Source organism: Castanea sativa, chromosome 1 (genome assembly GCF_040712315.1).
Source record: "Castanea sativa cultivar Marrone di Chiusa Pesio chromosome 1, ASM4071231v1".
NCBI lineage: Eukaryota > Viridiplantae > Streptophyta > Magnoliopsida > Fagales > Fagaceae > Castanea > Castanea sativa.
This window is the reverse complement of record NC_134013.1, coordinates 16,601,443-16,623,512: the sequence shown is the minus strand read 5'-3', so window position 1 is coordinate 16,623,512 and position 22,070 is coordinate 16,601,443. Positions and strand designations below refer to the sequence as shown.

At 36.2% G+C, this 22,070-nt stretch overlaps 1 protein-coding gene across 1 annotated transcript; it reads right to left on the bottom strand.

Annotated features, from left to right (window-relative positions):
- Positions 1–480: 480 nt before the first annotated feature.
- Positions 481–20,127, bottom strand: LOC142611394 (stromal processing peptidase, chloroplastic). The gene is made up of 24 exons (XM_075783513.1): positions 19,827–20,127; positions 18,658–18,901; positions 15,838–16,079; positions 13,842–14,040; positions 13,264–13,311; positions 12,912–13,019; positions 12,630–12,818; positions 12,230–12,529; positions 11,457–11,558; positions 10,587–10,721; positions 9,167–9,391; positions 8,118–8,321; positions 7,834–8,004; positions 7,403–7,552; positions 6,617–6,754; positions 5,702–5,929; positions 5,439–5,591; positions 5,115–5,241; positions 4,892–5,024; positions 3,690–3,810; positions 3,522–3,602; positions 3,127–3,228; positions 2,662–2,946; positions 481–864 (listed from the first exon to the last, which is right to left on the bottom strand). The coding sequence occupies exons 1-23, from the start codon at positions 19,991–19,993 to the stop codon at positions 2,713–2,715; spliced, it is 3,801 nt and encodes a 1,266-aa protein (XP_075639628.1). The 5' UTR covers positions 19,994–20,127; the 3' UTR covers positions 481–864; positions 2,662–2,712.
- Positions 20,128–22,070: the final 1,943 nt, after the last annotated feature.

Sequence of the window (22,070 nt, the reverse complement as noted above, 5' to 3'; positions counted from 1 at the left end):
TAAAAAGTAACCTTGTATGACTGAAGAGGGAAAAAAATAGTAATAAATAAATTAATAATAAAATGATTAAAATTTGGATTGTAGTTAAATTAAGGTTTTTATAAACTTAGAAATTATAGAAGAAGAAGATAAGATTAAAAAAAATTATTATATCTATTTTCTTAAAAATCTAAATAAATTTCTGCAATTTGGTGAAACTACTTGGCGCAACCATGACTTCTAAACCCAACTTATATTATATAGTATATAACATGATGTCACACCAGATATTACTGCTTGCCAAGTCAATGAAACAAAAGCACCAAGAAGAAAATCAAGCATAAATAAATTGTACAGGAAAAATCAAAATGAAGGGGAAAAATAAACAAGAGCTTGTTCAAAAAGATTGGGCAGCAGGTTGGTGAACCACCACTTATGGTCCCTGCAAGTGTGAAACTAAAATTTAAAAAGAGAGAGAGAGAGAGAGTTGACTCCAGCGTCTATGCTCTTGATCAAGCCAAAAAACCAACTGCTGGCTTCTGTATACTAAAAAAGCTATACATTTTTTGTTTCCTCGTCCAATAATTACATTGTATCAATAAATAATCAGTACCAATGCTTTTCAACTACTGATAAAAATAAAAAGCAAAATTGATCAGGACAAGATTTTATTACGCATGTAGCGATCAATCAACTTGATGTATAGGCTTACTACTTTGGACTGTTTGAAGTTTGAACGTCCAAGGCCCAAGGCAACGAGCAAATTCCACCAACAACTTCAGTAAAAGGGTCTTCACATCAAGACATCAAGGCATCAAGCAATGTGAGCTTTTCACCATGCGTCTATGTCAATCTGATGGACGCTCGTTTTTTTGGCAGGCAAATCTGACATGCAAAAATGAGTTCACTATTAATACCCACAGCCACACACACAAAAGGGAAAGCAACAATGATATCCCTAGTGCCACACATATACAAGTAATTGCAACTGACAATCAAGTCTTCGGCACATAACTTATACATACAAGGATTGAAGACAAAGCATTCACATATATTGGCAGATAGCATGCTCTCTCATGCAAACTATAAACTAAACCTATATATATTTCAAAAAATGTGGTGAAGTTTTGATTATCCAACATTGCTGAACAGAGGGTAGTTATCTAATGCTGTGAATGTTAGTTTACAATTCAGGTTGCTGCTGAAGGGATAAGCACAGGTTTCTATGATAATCTCATTTCGTTTCCGAGAGCTTTCACAGAGCATCTCAATGTAAGAAGCAAAAGCCAACTTGGGAGCTCTTTCACAACAATACATTTAAACAAAGGATCTCCACAGCTTATCACAGTCATCTTCTTGTCTTCTTCTGCACCATGTCACAAGATGACGTTAGGGCAAGAAATTGGTGGAATGTCAGGTTTTGGAATCCAAATAAATCAGAGTATACCCTGCCTGATGACCTACAAGATAATGGGGAAGTAACTGGAAGCTTCCTTTAAAGACTTATAAGAGGTGAGAGAAAGCTGGTTCTAGTGCTCAAGCATTAATTTGTGATGTTTTCAATGATGGAGAGCTCTCTTGGGACCTTGCTTAGTGAGTCTAAAGTTGAATCAAGTCTTATTTTATTGTTTTTTTTTTCTTGTTTATTTGCTGCTTATCAGCTTTGACTAAGTTTTACTAGAATACGGGCAACTTGGTAATTTTCAAATTCATGGAATGGGCTGTTCTCGGCTGTACCAAAGGTCCAAAGGCCCATAAGTCTTTATTGTTTTGGTACTTTTCCTATTTGGTTTAGAAGTTCTTAAGTACTTTGTTAGTTTTTTTGTTCTTAGTAATCCTAGTCATTCTAGGAATGGATTATTTAGAGTCCTAATCCTTCTAGGAAAAGATTTAATAACAGCCTATATGAAGTCTTTATTGTAATCACTAATACTCACAGTTAGATTGATTTTAATAAAATTTCAGCAGCTTATTTAATCTTTGAGGGTGTGATTGTCTTCTCCTACCTAACTGTGATTGCTTAGGAAAACCTAGGTGTGTTTGCCTAGTGTTCACCTTTCTTTATTTCTTGTTCTATTGACTATTCACTGTTTAACACCAAACAACCATCAAAGTATTTAAGATTCAATATTTTCTTTACCTGAGCCCTTAAAAATCAATCCTTATTCAAGAACCCTTCAAGATCTCATCAAGAAATCAAATTTAGTGCTGAATTCCTAAAGATCCTACATCACAAGAGCAATTAGTGCCTTGTAAATGTACTGCTAATATTATTGCCTACATGATAGTAGTATGCGCCATTAGGTAGAGAGTATGATGTCTGGAAGTTGGACTCAACATACATTCATTCTCTCTCTCTCTTCTTTATATGGTAGTCCCCCCTTTTGTTTCTTTTTATAAATAAAAGAAAGAAATGCAACACAAGGACTTCCCAAGAGATCACCCCTAATACTACTCGCAATTCTAGAGCACAACGTTTTCAAAGCTCCAAGCATAATAGCTTCAATCCCATAATAGTATGTTTTTGTGTGTGATAGTAGGTTTGTGTATGTGCGTCTAGCTTGCATGCTAGTAGAAGACCCAAGCTTGTGAAAAGTTAACCTCAAACAAAAGAAAAATTACACACACATACATTTATTGGAATGCATTTTAAACACAATTACGTGCTACCAAGAAACATACCTTCTAGCCTCAATAGCAATTCAGTACAAGACAACAGAGTAATTTCCAAGGTCATGTTGTAGGCCGTGTCATTGTCGATAAACCACGTCCCACAGGAAGAACTCCAGGAAAACCTTCACCTGATCCATCCTCACTAGTAATTTCCTCACCAGCCTTAGCCCCAGCAACCCCAATACACGAATACAAAGAATTCTCATCTACTTTCAACTGGTCATAAGCAAGGTATATGTCCTTGATACTGGCAGCTTCATATAGTGATGTAAGATCTTTGATGCATGATATGTCCTGAGCCAACAACATCACAAGGGGCATATATTAATACAAAACAATGAACATAAGAAATTATAGGGAAATGTCAAGATTCCATGCAACATAGGCAACTAGACTCTATTTTTGCTTCCAACAGCAAAATTTCTACTTGATATCTATCATTTATCTTCTCTCAAGGAGATGTTCCCATTTTACCTTCCTTGGAACAGAAGAAGCTTGCAAGTGGGCTAACAATCCAAGCCAATAGGCATTTGACTTGATTTCAGCTTCATGTCTCATGAGAAGGGTCCGTCTAGCCTGCAAATGCAATAGGTGCAAGGAATGGACAAACTTTAAGCAAAAATACTAATATATTTTATTATTGCAAAGACAAACTCTTGGTCTTATGCCAAGAAACAAGGGGGAGCGAGGGGGAGGGGGGTGGACAGATGTTGAACCACCATGCCAAGTTAAAGAAGACTTGGAGCACCTGAACTTCTGAAAAAGTTCATTTCACATATCTGGCACTTGTCATGCTTGCTTAATTGGAAGTTTTCAAAATAATAATGCTATCATGAGAAGCAACACAAGCAGTTTGGGTAGTAACTAACCCTATCCAACTCCCTTGGAGTAATCTGGTTGCTATGCAAACCTCTGAGAACACTCTTGCACGCCTCAACAGCTTTATGTACCTGAATATTTAGTAAATCCAAACAGATGAAAAAGGTTGAAATGACAGGAAAGCAATTTTATAAGACTACTTGAAATTGAACCCGCACCTTCCCTGGAGTTGATGTTACTGATATTACATACCATCCAAGCTTAAGCCTATCAAATAGGTTTAATTCGAATGACACATCATATGTCAGCCCAAGAGAATCCCGGACGGATGTAAAAAGCCTATACAAAGCACATGGAAGGAAGTAGTCAATACCATATTGGAGACTTTCGGTTTGGTCAAAATATTTCAGTACTGGTTAATACCAGTGTATTGTTTTGGCTTTACCACTTTATACATATTCATAAATGTGAAACTAATTTGACAATTTAAAAACTTACTTAACATTATACACAATAAACCATAGTATAAAATATCATAATTACAAATTAATACAACTTAAAATACATGCTAGGCTATACACCAAACGTCAAAAAAACACAAACACAACTTAGAGTTCACAATTACAATCATTACATAGAATAGATTTTCCATTTAATGATACTGTCCCAAATTTCAAACTCAAACGAAAAAATCTATCATATATATATTAATGGTGTTGTTTTTGCTCTAGAAGTCCCACCGTGGTAGGCTTGTAACTCTCTATCTCTGTGTCTAAGACTGAATGTCTATTTGTGTGTCTCAAGACCCTAAATTCTAAAACACCACTCATTCTATGAAGCCACATTATGCAAGATATTGAACTTAGGGTGATGCAAGCAAACAGAAAAACCAAAGTTAGTGGAGGAGAACAAATAGCAAAGACCACAGAGAGATCAAAGAAGAAGTTTCAACTGTCACCAAGTCATAGAAAATTTCAAAAAACTCCAAAAAAAAACTGTCTTGTATCAGCCCAAGACTACTGAAATTGGCCAAAAAGACCAGAACTAGTTGAAATGTCCCAGAATCTGACCCATAAGTTTCTAGGGAGTTATTATACTGGTTTGGTGACTGGTAGGATATATTTCAGCCATACCATCTGGTATGACACAAAATTCATAACTTTGCATGGAACACTTTTTCCAGTAATGGAAACTAGAAAATCCAGACAAACAGAAGGTGCTTGAGAAATATCTACAGCCATCACAGCAAATGCTCCTGCTATGCAATTCCGAAGCTATATTATCACATTTTATGTAAATTAATGATGACAAGAAATCCAAAGGAAAACAAAAGTTTCAGAAACCATATTCTAATCTGATGTTATTCTGATACATAAACATAAGTTTCAAGAAAAATGTACAGTTGTGCAGGAAGAGCTACCTAGAATTTATGACCTCGGCCAGCAACCCCATAGTGATGCCAAAGAAAAGTGGATGACCACGAAGTTTTCTTTGCCTTTCTTTCTCCAAATCTGTCCCCTCCAAGTGCAGTTCTTCAGATTTTGACTGTGCAACTGCAAAGGGCATTGCCCAGCAATGCCATATGAATAGCCAATTCCCAATCACATTTTATACCTAGTTCTAGATATGATGCACTAACTCACCTTCAGCTGTTGAAATATTACTAATTGACTTTAACAGGTCTTTGCCATCAACTGTAAGACCCCAACGGTTTGGTGCTGGGCCGGCAATATATGCACATGCTCTCTCATCGGTGTCTTTCAAGAATACCTGGACAAATAAAATCTAAGTACTCACATGGTTGATGTATAAACTACAGCCACTCAGAATTCAAAAGCTCCCAAAGAAGAAAAAAACTTAAACTAGGCACAACTCAATCAAAAAGTACTTCAGATGCATCACAGAATTAATAATGTCCAAAGCATCAACAAATGCAAGTATTCAACTAAACCAGCTTTGTTTCTCACTTGCTGAAACTGCAAATCAGATGGAGATGGTCGAAAGAGGATTGGCCTGAATTCATGTGTACTCTCAGAATTTCTTGGTGCTCTGACTGTGCCCAGGTAATCAAGAATACAAGACTCAATCTCCTCCTCCGAGAAGTCCCCAACAATACTCACCTGTCCATTGAATACATACAAGCTTTTCATGATAAGAAATGCAGTGTTCAAAAGCAATATGCCATCCAGTGATGTTCACAAAAAAGATCTAGAAGTAGGTAACTATGCACCTCCATGTTATTGCCAACAAACTGATTCATCACTGCATCCTTCACAGATTGCAATGTCAAATTTTGTAGAGAATTTGGTGTAGGCTCAACAAAACGCTCATCTCCATCCAACATTGCTAACATGAGTTTGTGAGCAGTTGACCGCTCTAAGCTTTTCGGAATGGACCGGTAATATGACAAATATAACTGTCTCGCTCTATCAAATGCGTCTTCAAGCCAGACACTATGCTGCAAACCCAGAAAACCACCATTAGGTATTTGAATGAACAAAAACATTAATATCCCTAGCAAGGGCACAGGGAAGAGGAAGGAGGGCTCAGGAAACAATCTCCCCACCCATTGCAACCCCTGGAGTGTGTAATACATACAAGTTCTTTTGGGTCATAGAAATGCATTGTCCCACAACTTTTAATGGCAGTCATTTTGATGTAAACCTAACTGGTTTGGGAAAAATAAAATGGAATGTGCAAACTGTAATTTCAGGAAACATTGATGAAAGCGCATGCTTCTTTTTTCCTTTTTGGTTCATTTCTATGTTACAAATAAATCAATGTTTTAAATTAAGATAATAATGATTATGACTTAACAATTAACAAAACTCTTTTTTTTTTTAATTCATTTAAAAAATGATAAATGATAAAACTCTTTTCATTTTGTAGTAACTTTTGGTTTCTGGTCAAGTGACAGAAGAACTGAAACCCAAATCACCTACCTCAATCTCCTCAAATATCTGTTGGTCATAGGATGTGATCTCATATTCACACAGAAGTGAACATTAAAAAACAGTCACTCACATGAATTTAAGGGGATTAATTAGGGTTCTAATTCTTACTCTGCTTGGGACAAAAAAGTGAAGCCCAAAACTTCAAAACCATTACTGACTGAAACCACAAGTGCTGTTGACAATGGGCTTACCTCCAGCACCATATGAAGTAACTGGAAAGCTGCACGCATCCCATTATCTCTTAATGTAAAACGGAACTCCATACAAATAAACTCCTCTGTAGACTCCAAAGAGCAATTTATCAGATGATTCACACAGAAAAGTTCTACCTGCAGAAGCACATTAAGCATATGGCACACAATTAGCATAACATGAGGAGGTCAATCTATCCTGACAGAATACAAGTAGAACAAGCACATTATTTGGTGATAAGAGCAAATGAGTGTGGGTCTCATCAAATAACAACTGACTAATCACTCTGTCCCATGGTTCAAATCAAATACACCAGCAGGGAAAGGGAACAGCAGCTATATATATAGTAATAACATACATGAGTTGCTCCTTATTTTTTAGCTATCATTCAAATTATCTAAATTCAAATAGTTTCAGATACTTTAAACACAAAATTAATTCAGAAACTATTGACCGATGCTTGAAATATAGTCAACCAATACGAATCTTCTCTCTGCCAATGATTAGTGATAGTAAAAAAAAAAAAAAAAAAAAAGAACAAACAAAATACCAAAACCCTCATCTAATTTTTTTTTAACGAAAAAACCCATAAGTGACAAACATTATCTAACATTTTTTAGAAAATTTCATTTAGCTTTAAATCCTTACGATAGCATTGTGGTAAAGTTGTATCTCCCCATCTTGAAACTGGGATGCAAAATTAATATTATGGTTCTGGCCATATGGAATGTACAATTAAGGATTGTTTTCATTTGGTTAAAATTGGAAAAATAAAGTGTTAATACCTGCTCCCTTGAAAAGTTGCCAACACGACCTCCTTCACTAAGAGTTCGAACACCCACAACAACAGCTCCTTTTGACTCAGAGCTTTCAGCTGCTCGCCCCCCACCAACTATAAGCCTCATTACACCTCCTTGAGCTTCAGTACTAGAAATCTGTTTATAAGAAAGATGTGAATAGTAAACGATGAACATTAGAGAGAAAGAAGCTTAAAGGTAAAAATTAAATTTATATTAAAAGAAGAGAAATACAAACATGTCTCACAACAAAAACTGCATCTTAAACCAAGGTTCCGTTCTTCTAGAACCATATCTAAACACATACATGCAGATACAGTAGACCAGATCCAATCACATTTCAAAAATATTGAAATAGTGAATGTCCATTCATTGTAATTGCTTCATGAGCAATTGAATACAAACATCTCCAAAAATACCTTGTAATTAATGGGAATTCCGTTTGAAAGACGGCATTGAGTGATCCCCGTTTCCTTGTCATGCACTTTTGTGGCATTCGTTTCTTGACTTAAAGGAATAAATGATGGTCTTAGTTGGAGCCTTAACTCCTGTAACTGTGATGACGTAATCAACTCTTTTGGCACCTCAAGCTGCTCAAAAAAATATGGAAAACGAAATCAGCAATAAAATCTACTTTGCAAGAAGTTTTTACCATATGAAAAAATTTAAGTGGGAAGGAAGCAAAATTGATGATAAAGAAAACCTCAGGCTCAGCCTCAATGGGTTCCTCTAATCCAGCTTTCATAGCATCTGTAATCTCATTTGGGGATATCTCGAACTCGGTTTCACCCATTCCTTCAACATGCACTTTCTTGGGAACACATGCTACAATCGCTGCAGGAAGGGGTGCAGTGGCTTTTCCAAAATCAGCAATATACTCCAACACCTTAGCACCAACAGAATTTACCTGGACCACAAAATTTATTTAGAAATTGAAAACATAAAATGCAAGACAGCAATGCAAATAAAAAACTGGAGAAATAAAAGTGATCAGATTATAGCTCCAAAGGCAAACTGAAACATTTCAAGAGTAAACCAGCCCACATGCACCAAAACTAACTTGAAAACATGTCCCCTAACATTAAGCTTGCCAATAATTGATTCTCCCATCATATATTTTTCTTGGAAATCAAGGCATTTGGTACCAGGTAAATTTGAAAATTGTAAACACTGCCACAATCATAAGAGTTTTTTTTATTTTTTTTGGGCTAGTACAATCATACAAGTTTAAGATACAAAATTTGTTGATAGTTACCAAACAAAGATGTGTGTTGATCAACCACAAGTCCAAGACGATAAAAGGAGCTTAGTATAAGACTGAGGTACCCAAAACTTACAATGAACCTTATACTTTCTTTCAACTTGGACGCAGAAAGGCATTAGGATTAGGAAAACAATTTTAAAGAATATAACACAAAAATATGGGAATTCAAACCTCGACTAACTAATAAATATTAACAGGAACAAACGAAAAGACTATTTGGAAACCACATTTCTGTCTGTAACATATTACATATTATGATACCAATATAAATTATCAAAAGAATTGTAATACAAAGTTACAAATACAAAGAAGTAATTAGTATAAGGTGATGCTTCATAATGTCATTGCATATTTAGTAAAAAAGTTGATGAAACAAAAGCGGAACTTAAATTTTTGCGAACCTAATATGGAAAGAAAGGAAGAAGAACAAAACTTGATTTATCAATGCAGTAGATGATAACAAGTAGGGTCATCATAAACGAAATTACCTCTTCAAGTGTAACTGTTCCAGCAACAGCTACCAAGCTCTCATGTCCTTGTATCTGATCCATCACTGTATGGCCCAGTGCATCACTCTCCATAATAAAATCCAAATTATCTACGGATGACACATTATCTATCATAGCTGCTAGGTGTTCACTATCTTTTAACAGAGCATCCATATAGCGTGTCAATTCACCCTTGGTGACACCAAACTCTTTCAGCCTTCGAACCTGCATCACACAAAACTTATTAGATACTAGAAGAAAAGAACTATGCAGAAAATTAAGACAATCATCTTAGTACTTCAATGGCATCAAGACAGCCACAAAATTTCTTTCAAATAGAAATGGAATGCATTGGCCACTACAATAAAATATAAATCTCAGAGTGATCGTTGCTGCATCATATTTTAATATTTAGCAAATAAAGGGAATAAATAAATAAATCCAATCACTGAAACGTGATAAAAAGACCTTATCATTGGTAGGAGCAGGATTGGGGCCAGGCTTTAGGCCTGTCATTAGATTCAATGTGCAGATCCCTGCCCTAACTGGCCTAGTTTGAGCCTGTGCTCAGCCCTGTAAGAAAAAATGATAGCGAGGCCCGCTTACGTTGGCTTAAAGAACAAACTTTTTCTTTTTCTTCCTTTAAAAAAAATCCATAAAACACATTGAACCTCCTCTTGGATCTGAGATCAACAGTTCTAAGTAATTTGAGACTGACACAATCATGTGGCACAAAGCACAAGCTCCACTGCACATTCTCACAAGGAGCTTATGACAGTATTCTTTGGCATCAGTCATGGCCAAAGGATTGAGGACTAGTTCTAGGGGTTGGAAGTGTTATATCTTACTCAGTCAAATCATCTTAAATAAAAACACACACACACAATTTTGCATTACAGGACAGGCTGCTCTGCAAAGAAATTTCCAATTAAGCCAAGTCCCACCCTGAACAGTAGTTGGGTCTTGAATTTTGTGCCAGTCAGGCCAATGAGACCTCAAAAATCTGCCCAAGCCTGTCCAGCTAATATATATATGGCATCAGAAATGCCCAAAGGATAGAGGATCGGGTTTAGGGGTACACGTGTTATATATTACTTGGTCAAATCATTTTAAATAATAAATTAAAACAAACGCACACAAATTTGCAGCCTAAGACAGGCTGCTCTATTATGAAATTTCCAATTAAGCCCATTCCCACCGTCAAAAATAATTGGGCCTTGAATTTTGTACCATCCTGGCCCCATGGGCCTCAAATAACTGCCCAAGCATGCCCAAATGCAAGCCAAGCATGTCCAGCTGAGTGCCAGTCCATTATCAGGTTCAATGATGACAACCAAAAAAGATACTAAAGAACATAACATAGCTACTACACCAAAATCAATACATGAAGATTGTATTTATGGAATGGTAGAGTACAAACCTCTTGGACAGCCACCTTAATTGCACTCTGCCAATTCTTCGGTTCGGCACTTACTGTAAGAGTAGTGACAGTGCATCCTTCCCTTCCAGAATCACTATGGTCCAATTCAATTGAAGTGAAGGGCGGATTTGAACTCTGAAAATTTATGTAGATTAGCTACACTTTTTGACAGAAAAAACCGGTTTTTCCAAGCACCAAACAGGGTTTCAGCACACAGACAAAATGATTTAAGCAGCATCTATCGTACCTATTATCAACCTGATTGAAAGTTTCAAATGACTTATTGCAATTTCATTAACTGGTTATATCTTTCAAACATGTTATTGCAATTTCATTACCTGGTTATATCTTTTTTTCTCTTTTAATATGCAAATAGTTAACACAGGTAATGAATTGAAATTGAACCTCTTACTACCAATAAGTAAATTTCCATTGTTTGTCCCTTTTTTTTTATTTTTTTATATTTTATGATGTGGAACCTCACCAAGGTGGGTCCATTTGGACCCCCCCCCCCCCTGTTTGTCCATTTTTAGTAGCACTAGATACTTTCATCATTTTTCTAGACCTAGCAAAAGTAGAAGCTTTGTGCATTAGGTACAACATTTATATACTTTTATCATTTGCACATAGCTTAAGGAACAATCTTCACTTGCATAACAAAGAAGATGAGACAAAACCCACTCAAACAAAAAAGGAAAGGAACATGATGAAAATCATACTTTGATTATAAGAGAAATCAGTTGCAATCAACTCAGACAGAACAATTTTCAGAGGGGAAGGAAAAACTCATACAAAACAATAATTACCTGAATTGCAATCAACTAATTTATAATAGTGGTAGCAAATAGTACAATAATAATTACAACCCACCTTGTATCTTGTATTGATTCGGAAATGTAAGGCAGATAGAAATATTCTCTTCATCAAAACATTTCGCAAATCACTGTACGTTTGAACCTTGTTCACTGGAATCTGCACAAATTAAATCCCCCCAACCAAAAAAAATGTCCATATTAAAAATAAAAAAAGAGAGAGAGAAAAATGGTAATCATATACACTTGTTGAAGGCTACAAACATTAGATATGAATCATAAAAAACTGAAGACCACCAAGTTAACCAAATTGTTTTTTAATAAGTGCCAAGTTAACCAAATTTTAAACTTTGATATTAGCTTGAGTTGTATTTTTTGGTGTTGCTCTTATACACTCCCCATGTAATAGGTGAGGCCCTTTTTTGGGCTCTTAAACATATTCTTTACTTATCAAAAAGGGGGGAAATTCTTCTAGGGCCAATCCTTTTGTTAGCCCAATGTAGACAAATATATGGTACTATTTCTTCCACTTGTCTCTTATTTGTAAAGAAAACAAGGAACCAATTTTCCATTTATTCTCCTTTAGCATTGTAGTATGAAGCAATCTACTACTTCTCAGTAGAGCATCCCTCCAAAGTTTTCTCTATATTCCCTTTATTATCTCTTCAAGTTTACCATTTAAATTAAGTTATTCTTTAAGTAGAAAGTCGTAAAGGCACAAACTAGTGACCAAACCACAGTATTTACCAACAAAACAAAGACATCTTCACATGAAGCCCTATATTAACGAAACATGACAAGTAAATTTATTTATTAAAAATATCACCATACCTTGCAGAAGAAATTGATTGAGAAGTTTTGTAGCAGCTCATGCTGGAATATCTGTGGAAGCTTCACATCAATGCTGCTTCCAGGGAGAGACCAATTATGCTTCACTGGAGGACGAACTGCATGCCTCTCTTTCTTTAAAATTTTAGATTGATCTAAAGAACTAGATGATTTCTCATTAGATAAACTTCCAGCAAGCCCAGCTGAGAGCTTAGGAACAAGAAAACTAGCCATGGCACCAAATGCACTAGGACCAGGTGCAGAAACTGGCTCATTTTCTAGACCAGTCTGCCCAAAGATAGCCTGCATGGAAAAAACTAACTATTATCAAATTCAAAAGTTAAAATATTTCTCATCTGGACTCCGATGTTACAAATGATAAATAACAAGATTTACAACATACTTCAATCTGGTCAACTGTCTTTGAGATGTTAACAATATCCCCCACTATGTATAAGGTTGCATTTGCAGGAAAGTACCAACGCTCATGAAATTTTCTTATTTTATCTGCATCCCATTTCTTAATCTGCTCTTCTAATCCAATTGGGAACCTTTTGCTCAGCTTATTTTCAGAATGCAGGTGTTGTAACAACTGAGTTCAAAAGAAGGCAAGAAAAGTAAGACATTTGGCCACCAATGTGCAAATATCAACCAGCTAAAACACAAAAATATCTTTAGTCCATACCTGACAATCAACACGATACTCTATTGTATTCATCATCTGGAGTTCCGAAAGTATAGCACGACGTTCCTTTTCAACTCTAGAAGAAAGAAATTTTGGGTGGAATGCTATCTTTATGCATGAATGAAATAGATTTCGTCAGGCAGAGCATTACAAAACTCATTACATAAGATGCTGTACTTCAGCTAAGAAAAGCTTTTTTGATAAAAGGGAACAAATTGAAAGAAATTAAAAGATGATTTCCGTGCTAATATGAAATAAGCACTAAGTAGCAAACAATCAGCTTAGTAATGAATTATCTTTCTCCAACAAGGCACACACAAAAAGCTTATGGCAGAATCCAATCAAATCTTACCTCGTTCAGAGCGTCCAGCACAGATGGAAGCAGATCTCCATCAGAGTCCTGCAAGCACCACCCAACTACAGTCAGTAAATGAATGAGACATTGATTGTAACTCGTATTCTTTATTTAAAGAAAACAAAATGAGATACCAATTATCTATCCTTCATAAGTAAACACAAAATTCTGCATGTCACTAACTTGACTTCACAGATTTGTGTTCCTTTACAATAAGTACTTTTTAACGACTAATAAGTTCAATAAATTCTGTATAAAAGAAAATGCAATACATGCGCATATGCATCAAAAAAAGGAACACCTACCAATGGAGCATAACTTAAGTTGGTAAGAGAAAAAATCAAACAGCCCAATTAAATCAGTATCCAATGTCTAAACCTTGTAATCATAAAAATAAAAATAAAAAGGTCCATACATAGTAGAAAGTATTAATTAAAAAACTAAAAGAAGAAACCTTTTCTATAAGTAATAAATTTTTTATTAAAGAATAGAAGAATCACTACACAAGATGATCATAGGGCATCCTTTCAGAAATTACAATCAATTAATTCAATAGGGCAATAGGAAAAAAAAACCTTTGTGCTAGTTGGAGAATGGATGTGGAACACTGTATGGTGGAAATCAGTATAAGCATTAGATCGGGCTCCTGTTCCAAGAAGTTTCTCACGTTTCTTACTTCCAAGGAAAGCAACATGTTCAATCATATGGGCAATTCCTTGCTCGTCATCCTCCTCATCAATTGATCCAGCATGAACTTCCATATGTGCTTCAAACCTAAAAACAAAGAGGCAAATCATGTTTACGTAAGAGCAAGAAAGAGGAGGGCAGAGATCATCTCATCTGCATAGTATTTTTTTAGCAAAAGTGACAATCAATACAAAGAAAACAAGTAGGCAATTCTTTCCATTATGCCCTTCTGATACATGAAGAGGCAAACTTATTCATTAATCATCGCACTTCGAGAAAAAACATTCTAAGTTATGCCTATTATCAAGCTTCTACAGTTTTCTTTTTTTAACCAAAACTTATCATACTATTAAAGCTAAAGGCATTATATTAGTTGTTTACATATGATAGATTATCACATGCATATTCAATACTTTTGTGCAGACACTTAACGTTTAATCCTCTGACATATCACATATTTCTGTAACATCTACTATTAATTCTTTAAAATTTCTTTGCTTTCAAGTCAAAAGGGACATGTCAAGTTTTCAACCTGTGGGAGGGGAGGGTTTTGCGGTAGGTAGGCTAGCTCCACTATATAGCTACTACTTGTCATTTTTTATTTATTTATAACAAAAAAGATAAAATAAATAAAAGTTTTGCTTCAGGTGTATGCCTAACATTGTTGATGAAGAAGAAGAAAGGTGATAAAACAACAATCACAAAGAACAGTTGGAGAAGGGTGAATGAGGAGCCATGCCCAGTCACAACTTTTTTAATGAAATAGAGAAATATTTCAACAATCCAAGTTTAGAGAAAAAAAACTTGCTAGAGGCTAGTTTAATAAAACCAACGCTAGTTCAACAAATACAACTATTAGGTACTAATTATAGTTCACTGAACATAAAAATCATATTGAACTAGATTCTTTGTCTTCCATCATCATTTTATATTTGTGCTACATCAATGGTGAATTGGCAAAGGAGGTTAGTCGCCACACCGCCATTGTACTTGAAACATTTCATCTATAACTCTACATTAAGTATAAAACCAAGTGCTAATCACATATGGAATCGCAAACGGAAAATGACAAAACTTGAACATTAGGATTAGTTCCAATCAACATCATCTATAAAAAAATTAAGTGTGCATTAGGGTTAACTTTTTGTTAAAAAGCTTATTTGCAGAAAAGTTAGTAAAAGTACAGCAATACCCAGAAAGAGGGAGTATTAAAAAGGTACATTTAATCTAATAAGCTAACGGGAAAAAAAACTAATCCAAACGCATTTCAACATTAAAATATTACCAACCCCTAAATTTAGGTTCGAGATCAATCCTCAATTAGCACTCACTTTAGACAAGCATACCTGGAGTAAACAATTTTTTTTTATGAGTGAATAAATGCATTTAAAAGCACGAAAAGAGAAGCAACCCCTTGGAGTAAACCAATTATTTAAGAGGAAGATTACCAAATAAAAAACAAAATGTTGGAGCAATGGACATTTTTTGGAATTAACCTATAACCTTGCATTGACAATGAGTCTAGCAATAAAATTGCAGTGCAATGTATGCTATTTGTGCAAAGAGAAATGAAACATTAAATTTCAATGAAATTAGCATAAAATTTTACAAATCTATGAGCAATACTTCCATGTTTTGTAAGTGATACGTGTTTTAATTAGCTGCACATTAAACTTGTGGCTGGTCATTATCATGCATAATCCATGTATAAACCATTCAGTACGCCTTTTTAAAACCACACTTTTTCAAAGTACAACTTTTCACCCCCCCCCCCCTCAGGTACAACTTATTAGAACACTTCATTTTTAAAAAGCTATAAAAAAAATTTAGAAAAAATTAAAAAAAAAAAAAGGTACCAAATGGACAGTTGTGTGTGAACCATACCTATTTGGAGGTACTTTATTTGGTAAAATAAGATATCGCAGTCCATTTTTCAGCTGTCCTCGATACAACTTTGGGTGAGACGGGAGTTCAGAACTTAAGAACCCATCCAAATTTAGTTGTTCTCTCTCAGGATAAGATATATCTAAATCTTGTTTTTCAAGAACACCATCTGGCCAGGCTGTATTTGCTGCATGTGGCTCATCTGGACCAACAGTTGCTCGCGGAATATGATCAAACTTCACCTGAAGAATATAAAGAGTACAAAAAAGTTGACAAATATTGTCCTGGGAGTAACAAGAAGGGAAATTGGAGTGCATTAAATTAAAACAAATCATCTCATACATGCCTTCTCTTTTATTTCAATTAGTGAATTACACACATATCAAGTGGATCATAACCACAACCTCACCCTCCGCTCTGTTATAGAGGAGGTACCATTTGAACCAGATCTTACCTTAAAAAAGCCATCTTAATATACAACAGACAAAAGAATCAGTATCTGACTAAATATGAAACAGTACAGATATCACAGTGAGCTGTTTTTAGAATCAGTATCCGACTAAACTGTTTCTAGAAGCCCACCCCCCACCCAAAAAGAAGAAGATAAAAGCCAAACATTGTTTTGCAATTCATACAGATATCACAGTGAGCTGAAAAATGCAGTTTCAGGCTAAAGATAGCTCTTCATTAGTTGCTTGATAACAACAAACAACAAATATAACAGTAATAATCAGCCTAAGACTGAGTAAAACCATATGCCATACCATTCAGATAACAAGCTAGGCAAAAAAATGAGATGACTGCAACTTTCTGACCTGAACTAGGAAGTTAGAAACAAATCACTTCAAGTAACTTTTTTTTTACTAGAAGTAACTTTTATTTATAGGTAATAAAGATATATATTCAAGAACACTACCTTATGCAAAAAAAACATAAGGCCGAGAGAAAAATACAAAGGGAAGAGCGAGAGTAAAAAGATAAAAAAAGAAAAGAAAAAGAAACTAAGTACACAGGAGAGAGCTAAGGAACATAGGGAGAGAATCACTAGAGGTGAGCCCCCAAGCCCTAGACCAGTCAAACAAAGTGCCACTGAAAGAGGCCAAAAGCTGGTCATCTGAACTTTCCATATCCTCGAACGTCCTCCTATTTCGCTCCCTCCGTAGGCACCATATCAAGCATAATGGAGCTAAATTCCAAATGCTAGACAAATGCTTTCCAGGCCAATTCCACCAACCGAATAGAGTATCCGCAACCGAATCAAGCAAGACCCAAGAAAACCCAAAAGATCTAAACACCAAACTCCACAGCCGATGAGCCTTCCCACAATGTAGTAACAAATGATCCGTCATTTCCCCATTACTGCGGCACATGATACACCAGTCTACAAAATCCAACACTCTACCCCTCAAATTATCACCTGTAAGGATATTGTCTCATACAGCAGTCCACACAAAGAAGGAAACACACTGAGGAGCCTTAACCTTCCAAACTCCTTTCCAAGGAAACATAATGGGAAATGGGCTTCTCAACTTATTGAAAAACAAACGAATATCAAAGTCCTCATTCTTTGTCAACTTCCAGCGCATACGATCTCCGTTCTCAATAGGAGAAAGATTAGAGCCCAAGGTACGGAGAAAATCATCCATTCCACCCATTTCTCAATCATTTGATCTCCAGGTAAAGTGAGCATTTCAGCTTCTCCGCTCCTCTATCCCCAACCGTTCAAGAAAAGAGGCCACCGATGCCTCTTTATTGGATGCAATCCCATACACACTCGGAAAAGTCAATTGAAGAGGAGAATCCCCACACCATTGATTTGTCCATAGCTTCACTCTATCCCCCACCCCTACCTCAAAGCGAATATTCTTGCTAAAATCCTCCCATCCCATGCGGATACTTCTTCACAAGCCACACTCATGCACCCCTCTACCTAGCTTGGATGTCCAACCCCCCCATTCTTCCCCAAACTTGAGGGCCACCACCCTTCTCCAAAGCCTTGTCTCTTCAATCCCAAACCGCCATAACCACTTCCCTAGTAAGGCTTTATTAAAAGTAGTTAATTTCCTTACTCCTAACCCACCATATTTCAAAGGTGCACATACCTTGTCCCATCCCACCAAATGAAACTTGGAATCCCCCCACAAAAAATCCCTTTGCAACCTCTCAATTTTATTGGCCACATGCGTAGGGATGGTAAAAAGAGACAAATAATAAGCAGAGAGACTAGATAATGTGCTTTAAGCAACGTTGGTCTTCCACCTTTTGACAAATACAACTTCTTCCAGCCGACCAACTTACGCTCAATTTTCTCCAAAATAGGATTCCAAACAGTAGGAGACTTGTAGGACGCCCCCAATGGCATACCAAGATAGGTCCTAGGTCATTGACTGAAACAACTCAGGTGCAATCCTAGTCAACAAAAAGGTCCTACCTTCATTGGGTTCAGATTAGAGGAACCCACCAAAAAAACAAAGAAAAAAAATATATTTAAGTGATTGTTCTAAAGGTTAGAGAAAAACACGTATGCGGTCATCAATGAACTATCGAAATGGTAACCCAATATCTGTTCCAAAAAAACCATGCTAATAAAAATAATTATTTTCTCTTCATATTATGTGATGCAACTTCATAAAAATTAGAAGCAACTGCTCAATTACATATGGAAGTTCATAGACACCTCCAAGATTTTTTTTGGGGGGGGGGGGAGGGGAGAGGAAAAAAAACACTTGATTGCGTGCACATAGACACACACATAAAAATCAGTCAAGAAGAGCAAATTCGATGTAATCTAACAGAAGGAATTTGATCTGGTATACTTACAGAAGTATTGCCAAGACCATGCTTGGAGAGATGAAAAGTAGATTTGTCATAAAAGGCCCATGGTATAGATCTTTTGAAAGCAGGACGAGTTATTCTGCGGTTGAGGGAGCAACTAAAGCAGGCGGTCTGTCCTAAAAAAGGTGCTTCAGTCACCGGTTCACCAAGCATGGAAGAATAATGTTTCCAAGCATTATTCTTCTTTCTGTGTTTCACTAATCTTCCATGACCAAGTTCAAGTGGGTACCTATCATCCACAATAACACAGAAAAACAATTTAAAAAGGATTATTATTTCTACCCATTACTATAAATGGCAATAAAGTAGACATACTGAAAATGTAAATACACAAGTATATGGCAAACTAAAGGCAATTTTTTTAAACAGGTTTTAAACTAAGGCCTCATCCTCGGAAGTGCCATTTGAGTCAGAGCTCATTGGCCCTAAAAGGCAATTATAAAGGTACAACAAAAATTGGCAAGACCCTTTTTTTTTATTTTTATATATATAAAATTTTTAACTGGTTTTTTGAGACAAGAATTGCTTAAAGAAACATGCCCTAAAGCTTAAGAAATGTAAGTATGTGATTGTTACAAGAAAATTGAACATTCAATAAAAACACGCCAAAAGCTTTATAGCTCAACTAGCACCTTCTAATGTTTCCAACAGAGGCATCTAGAGTTCAAACCACCTCCCTCTTCCCCACTGTAACTATCAAACTATAAAATTATAAATAAATAAATAAATAAAAAAACATGCGAAGGCATTTGTTATTCCACTAATTATTTTGGATAATTCGATAGTTGGGGGTGGGGGATTTGAACCCGGATGTGTTCATTGAAAACTAGGAAGTGCAAACCAGTTGAGCTGTAAAGCTCTCGGCTGAATTGGTCATTATTAGTACTAGTTAGTGAGAGTAATTACTCCCCGTTTTTGGGGACACGGATACAAAGCATTAAATAATGAAAGACGCAACACTACCAAGCACGCAGACTGATTAATTTCACTTGTTTGTTTTTTGTTTTGGTTTTGAAGAACATAGGGACAAGAAGCACAAACAAACATATGCTAGTATGATATTCATGTCAATTCCATGGCTATGAAAACAAGTTTGTGTGATTGAGAATTAACAATAACCTAATTAATAAAGCCGGAAAAAAAAAAAAAAAAACCTGGTTCTGGTGGAAAGATGGTTGAGATGGAGTCGGGTCAAAGGGTGAGAACGAGGAGGTAGAGAGAGGAGCGAATTAAGGCGTCTTCTGGGATGAGTGTCTCTCTGTTTTAAAGATTGGATTTGAGGGATGCTGCTGCTTCCAACCGCGGAGCTTAACGCAGCCATTTTTGCAAGATTGAGAAGACAGAGAGAGAGAGAGAGAGAGATAACTTGGTACTTTTGTCTGAGGGTGGGGTTGGGAAGCCGGGGAGAGCAGGCTTGCCTCACAAACGGATCCTTTCGATTGATTTTTTTTTATTCTTCAAGAGAGTAGGGTTCCCATACACCGCCAATGCAGCTTATGGAAATCAACAAGTGAGGTGTAGTGATTAGTTAGGTTGACCTGTGGGCCTGTGGCGCCTGGCAAGATGCATCCCTTTATTTTATTTTTTTTTTTTTTGGGTAATATGCTTAATTTTGTGAACACATGTTAAATTATTAAAAAAATAAAATAAAATTGGTTGCGTTAAGTTGACACCAAATATACTCATTTCAACCCATTTTAAAAAATAACTCAACTTCTCTATGTGGCTTGAGGTTATAAGCTCAACATTTAACTTTTATATACAGTATTTTCAAATTCTACATATATATTTTAGTGTATTTTTAGTAAATAGTTAGATAAGTTGTCATTTATCCTAAAGAGCTTTTCTAACAATATTTTCAAATTCTCACCCAAATTTCTATTTTACCTACTATACGTGCAAATTATATTAATGAGAGTGGAATAAGTTATCTAACAGTGCATTTACATGAGAAAACTCAAAAAAATGCAAATTTTGACACGACACTCAAACAATAAATAAAGAAAGTGATGGTAGGACATGAAAAAGATGCACATTTAGAGAAGAAAAAAGAAGCTGATTATCAAAACAACATAGAACGTACGTGAAAAATCCTAGAGAATGAATAAAAAAAACCATGTTTTGAGCAAGAACACAACATTCTTGCCCGGTTTTGCTTGTATTATGTATTATAAAGAGGTTAGTTTATAATGAAGTGTTCCTTTTCTTCCTACCAACTCTCCACTTTTTTCTCAAAATATCTAGTTGGGTTCTTGTGGGGGGTAAAAAGATCCTGATGGGAACATGGGCCTTTTGGGCCGTGTTAAGGAAGGCCGACCTGACCCTGGGTTTAGAAGTTGTTAATACTATGGGTCGGCCCATGCGCCGAGGATCCGAGGACCCAGCCGAGGGTGAACTTACCCTCGGATGAGCACCGAAGAACTCGGGATTTCATAGTAAAGGTTAGGGGATGGCACAGTTAAGGCCAATGGTTAAAAGGGGAAACCCTAGAACGCCCAAGCACGGTGTTGAAGAAATGTCAAAGATAAAGGCTGCTACCTCCACATTAAAGACCCCGCACCTACCACCCAGGCCGCATTAATGAGGAAGTGACACTTGAACCGTGGAAGGGAAGCTACTAGTTACTGTTCAAAGGCACTAAGAAAAGAAATATCTAGGCTAAGGGATGAAATGGGGCAACACGTGTATAAAGTATTAGAAAAAGGAGTATTTAAGGGAGGACTGAGACGGAAAAAAGGGAGGAGACTTCTTTGTAACCTAAAAAGAAAAGAAACAAAGAAAGATATAATATAAGAACAGCCCTTGGCTCACGTCCGAGGAGGCCAATTTTTGCAATATTCCTTGTTGTTTCCAATTATTTACCACCCTTAGTTTGTTATTTGGTTCCCACCCATTTCTAATCTAGGTTTCAAGCCCACACTCTACAAATTCGTATTGTTTAAGGCTCATTGGGCCTGAGCCCATAACTGTTCTTGGGTCCAGGTGCAATTGTGCACTTACTTACTCTAGAAGTTCAGCTGCATGTTCCTTTAATACTCTAAGGAACATGGCAAAGTACAAGGACAGGTGTCAAGTTACCATATTCTCTTTCTTTTCATAGTTGTGATATAATCTGTTGACTAAGGGATAATAATTGCACCAACATGGCACTAGGACCCGAAGGTAGGTAGCTTTGCCACTATTTGGGAGACAAGTCTTGGTCATCAAGAGGGACATCAGGAATGTTGTGATTGGTACACGTGTCTCCAAGGTGACTTACTATGCATTCAACCAATAAGGGATGTCCTAAAAGCTTTCAACTTTGAAAAGTCACTATATCCCTTTTTGGTAATGCTTGAGTACCGTGTCAAGTGTAAATTTCATTTTCTTCCCAAGGCACTCACGCCTTTAGCACTGAT

What these genes read in the sequence shown, in the direction of transcription:
- LOC142611394 (XM_075783513.1), bottom strand. Translation starts at nt 19,993, where the DNA reads ATGGCTGCGTTAAGCTCCGCGGTTGGAAGCAGCAGCATCCCTCAAATC. An exon ending in GAACAGTTACACTTGAAGAG is followed by an intron (nt 8,322 to 9,166) that starts GTAATTTCGTTT and finishes TTTGTGGTCCAG; the next exon opens with GTAAATTCTGTTGGTGCTAA. An exon ending in TACTTCATATGGTGCTGGAG is followed by an intron (nt 5,930 to 6,616) that starts GTAAGCCCATTG and finishes CTGGGTTTGCAG; the next exon opens with CATAGTGTCTGGCTTGAAGA.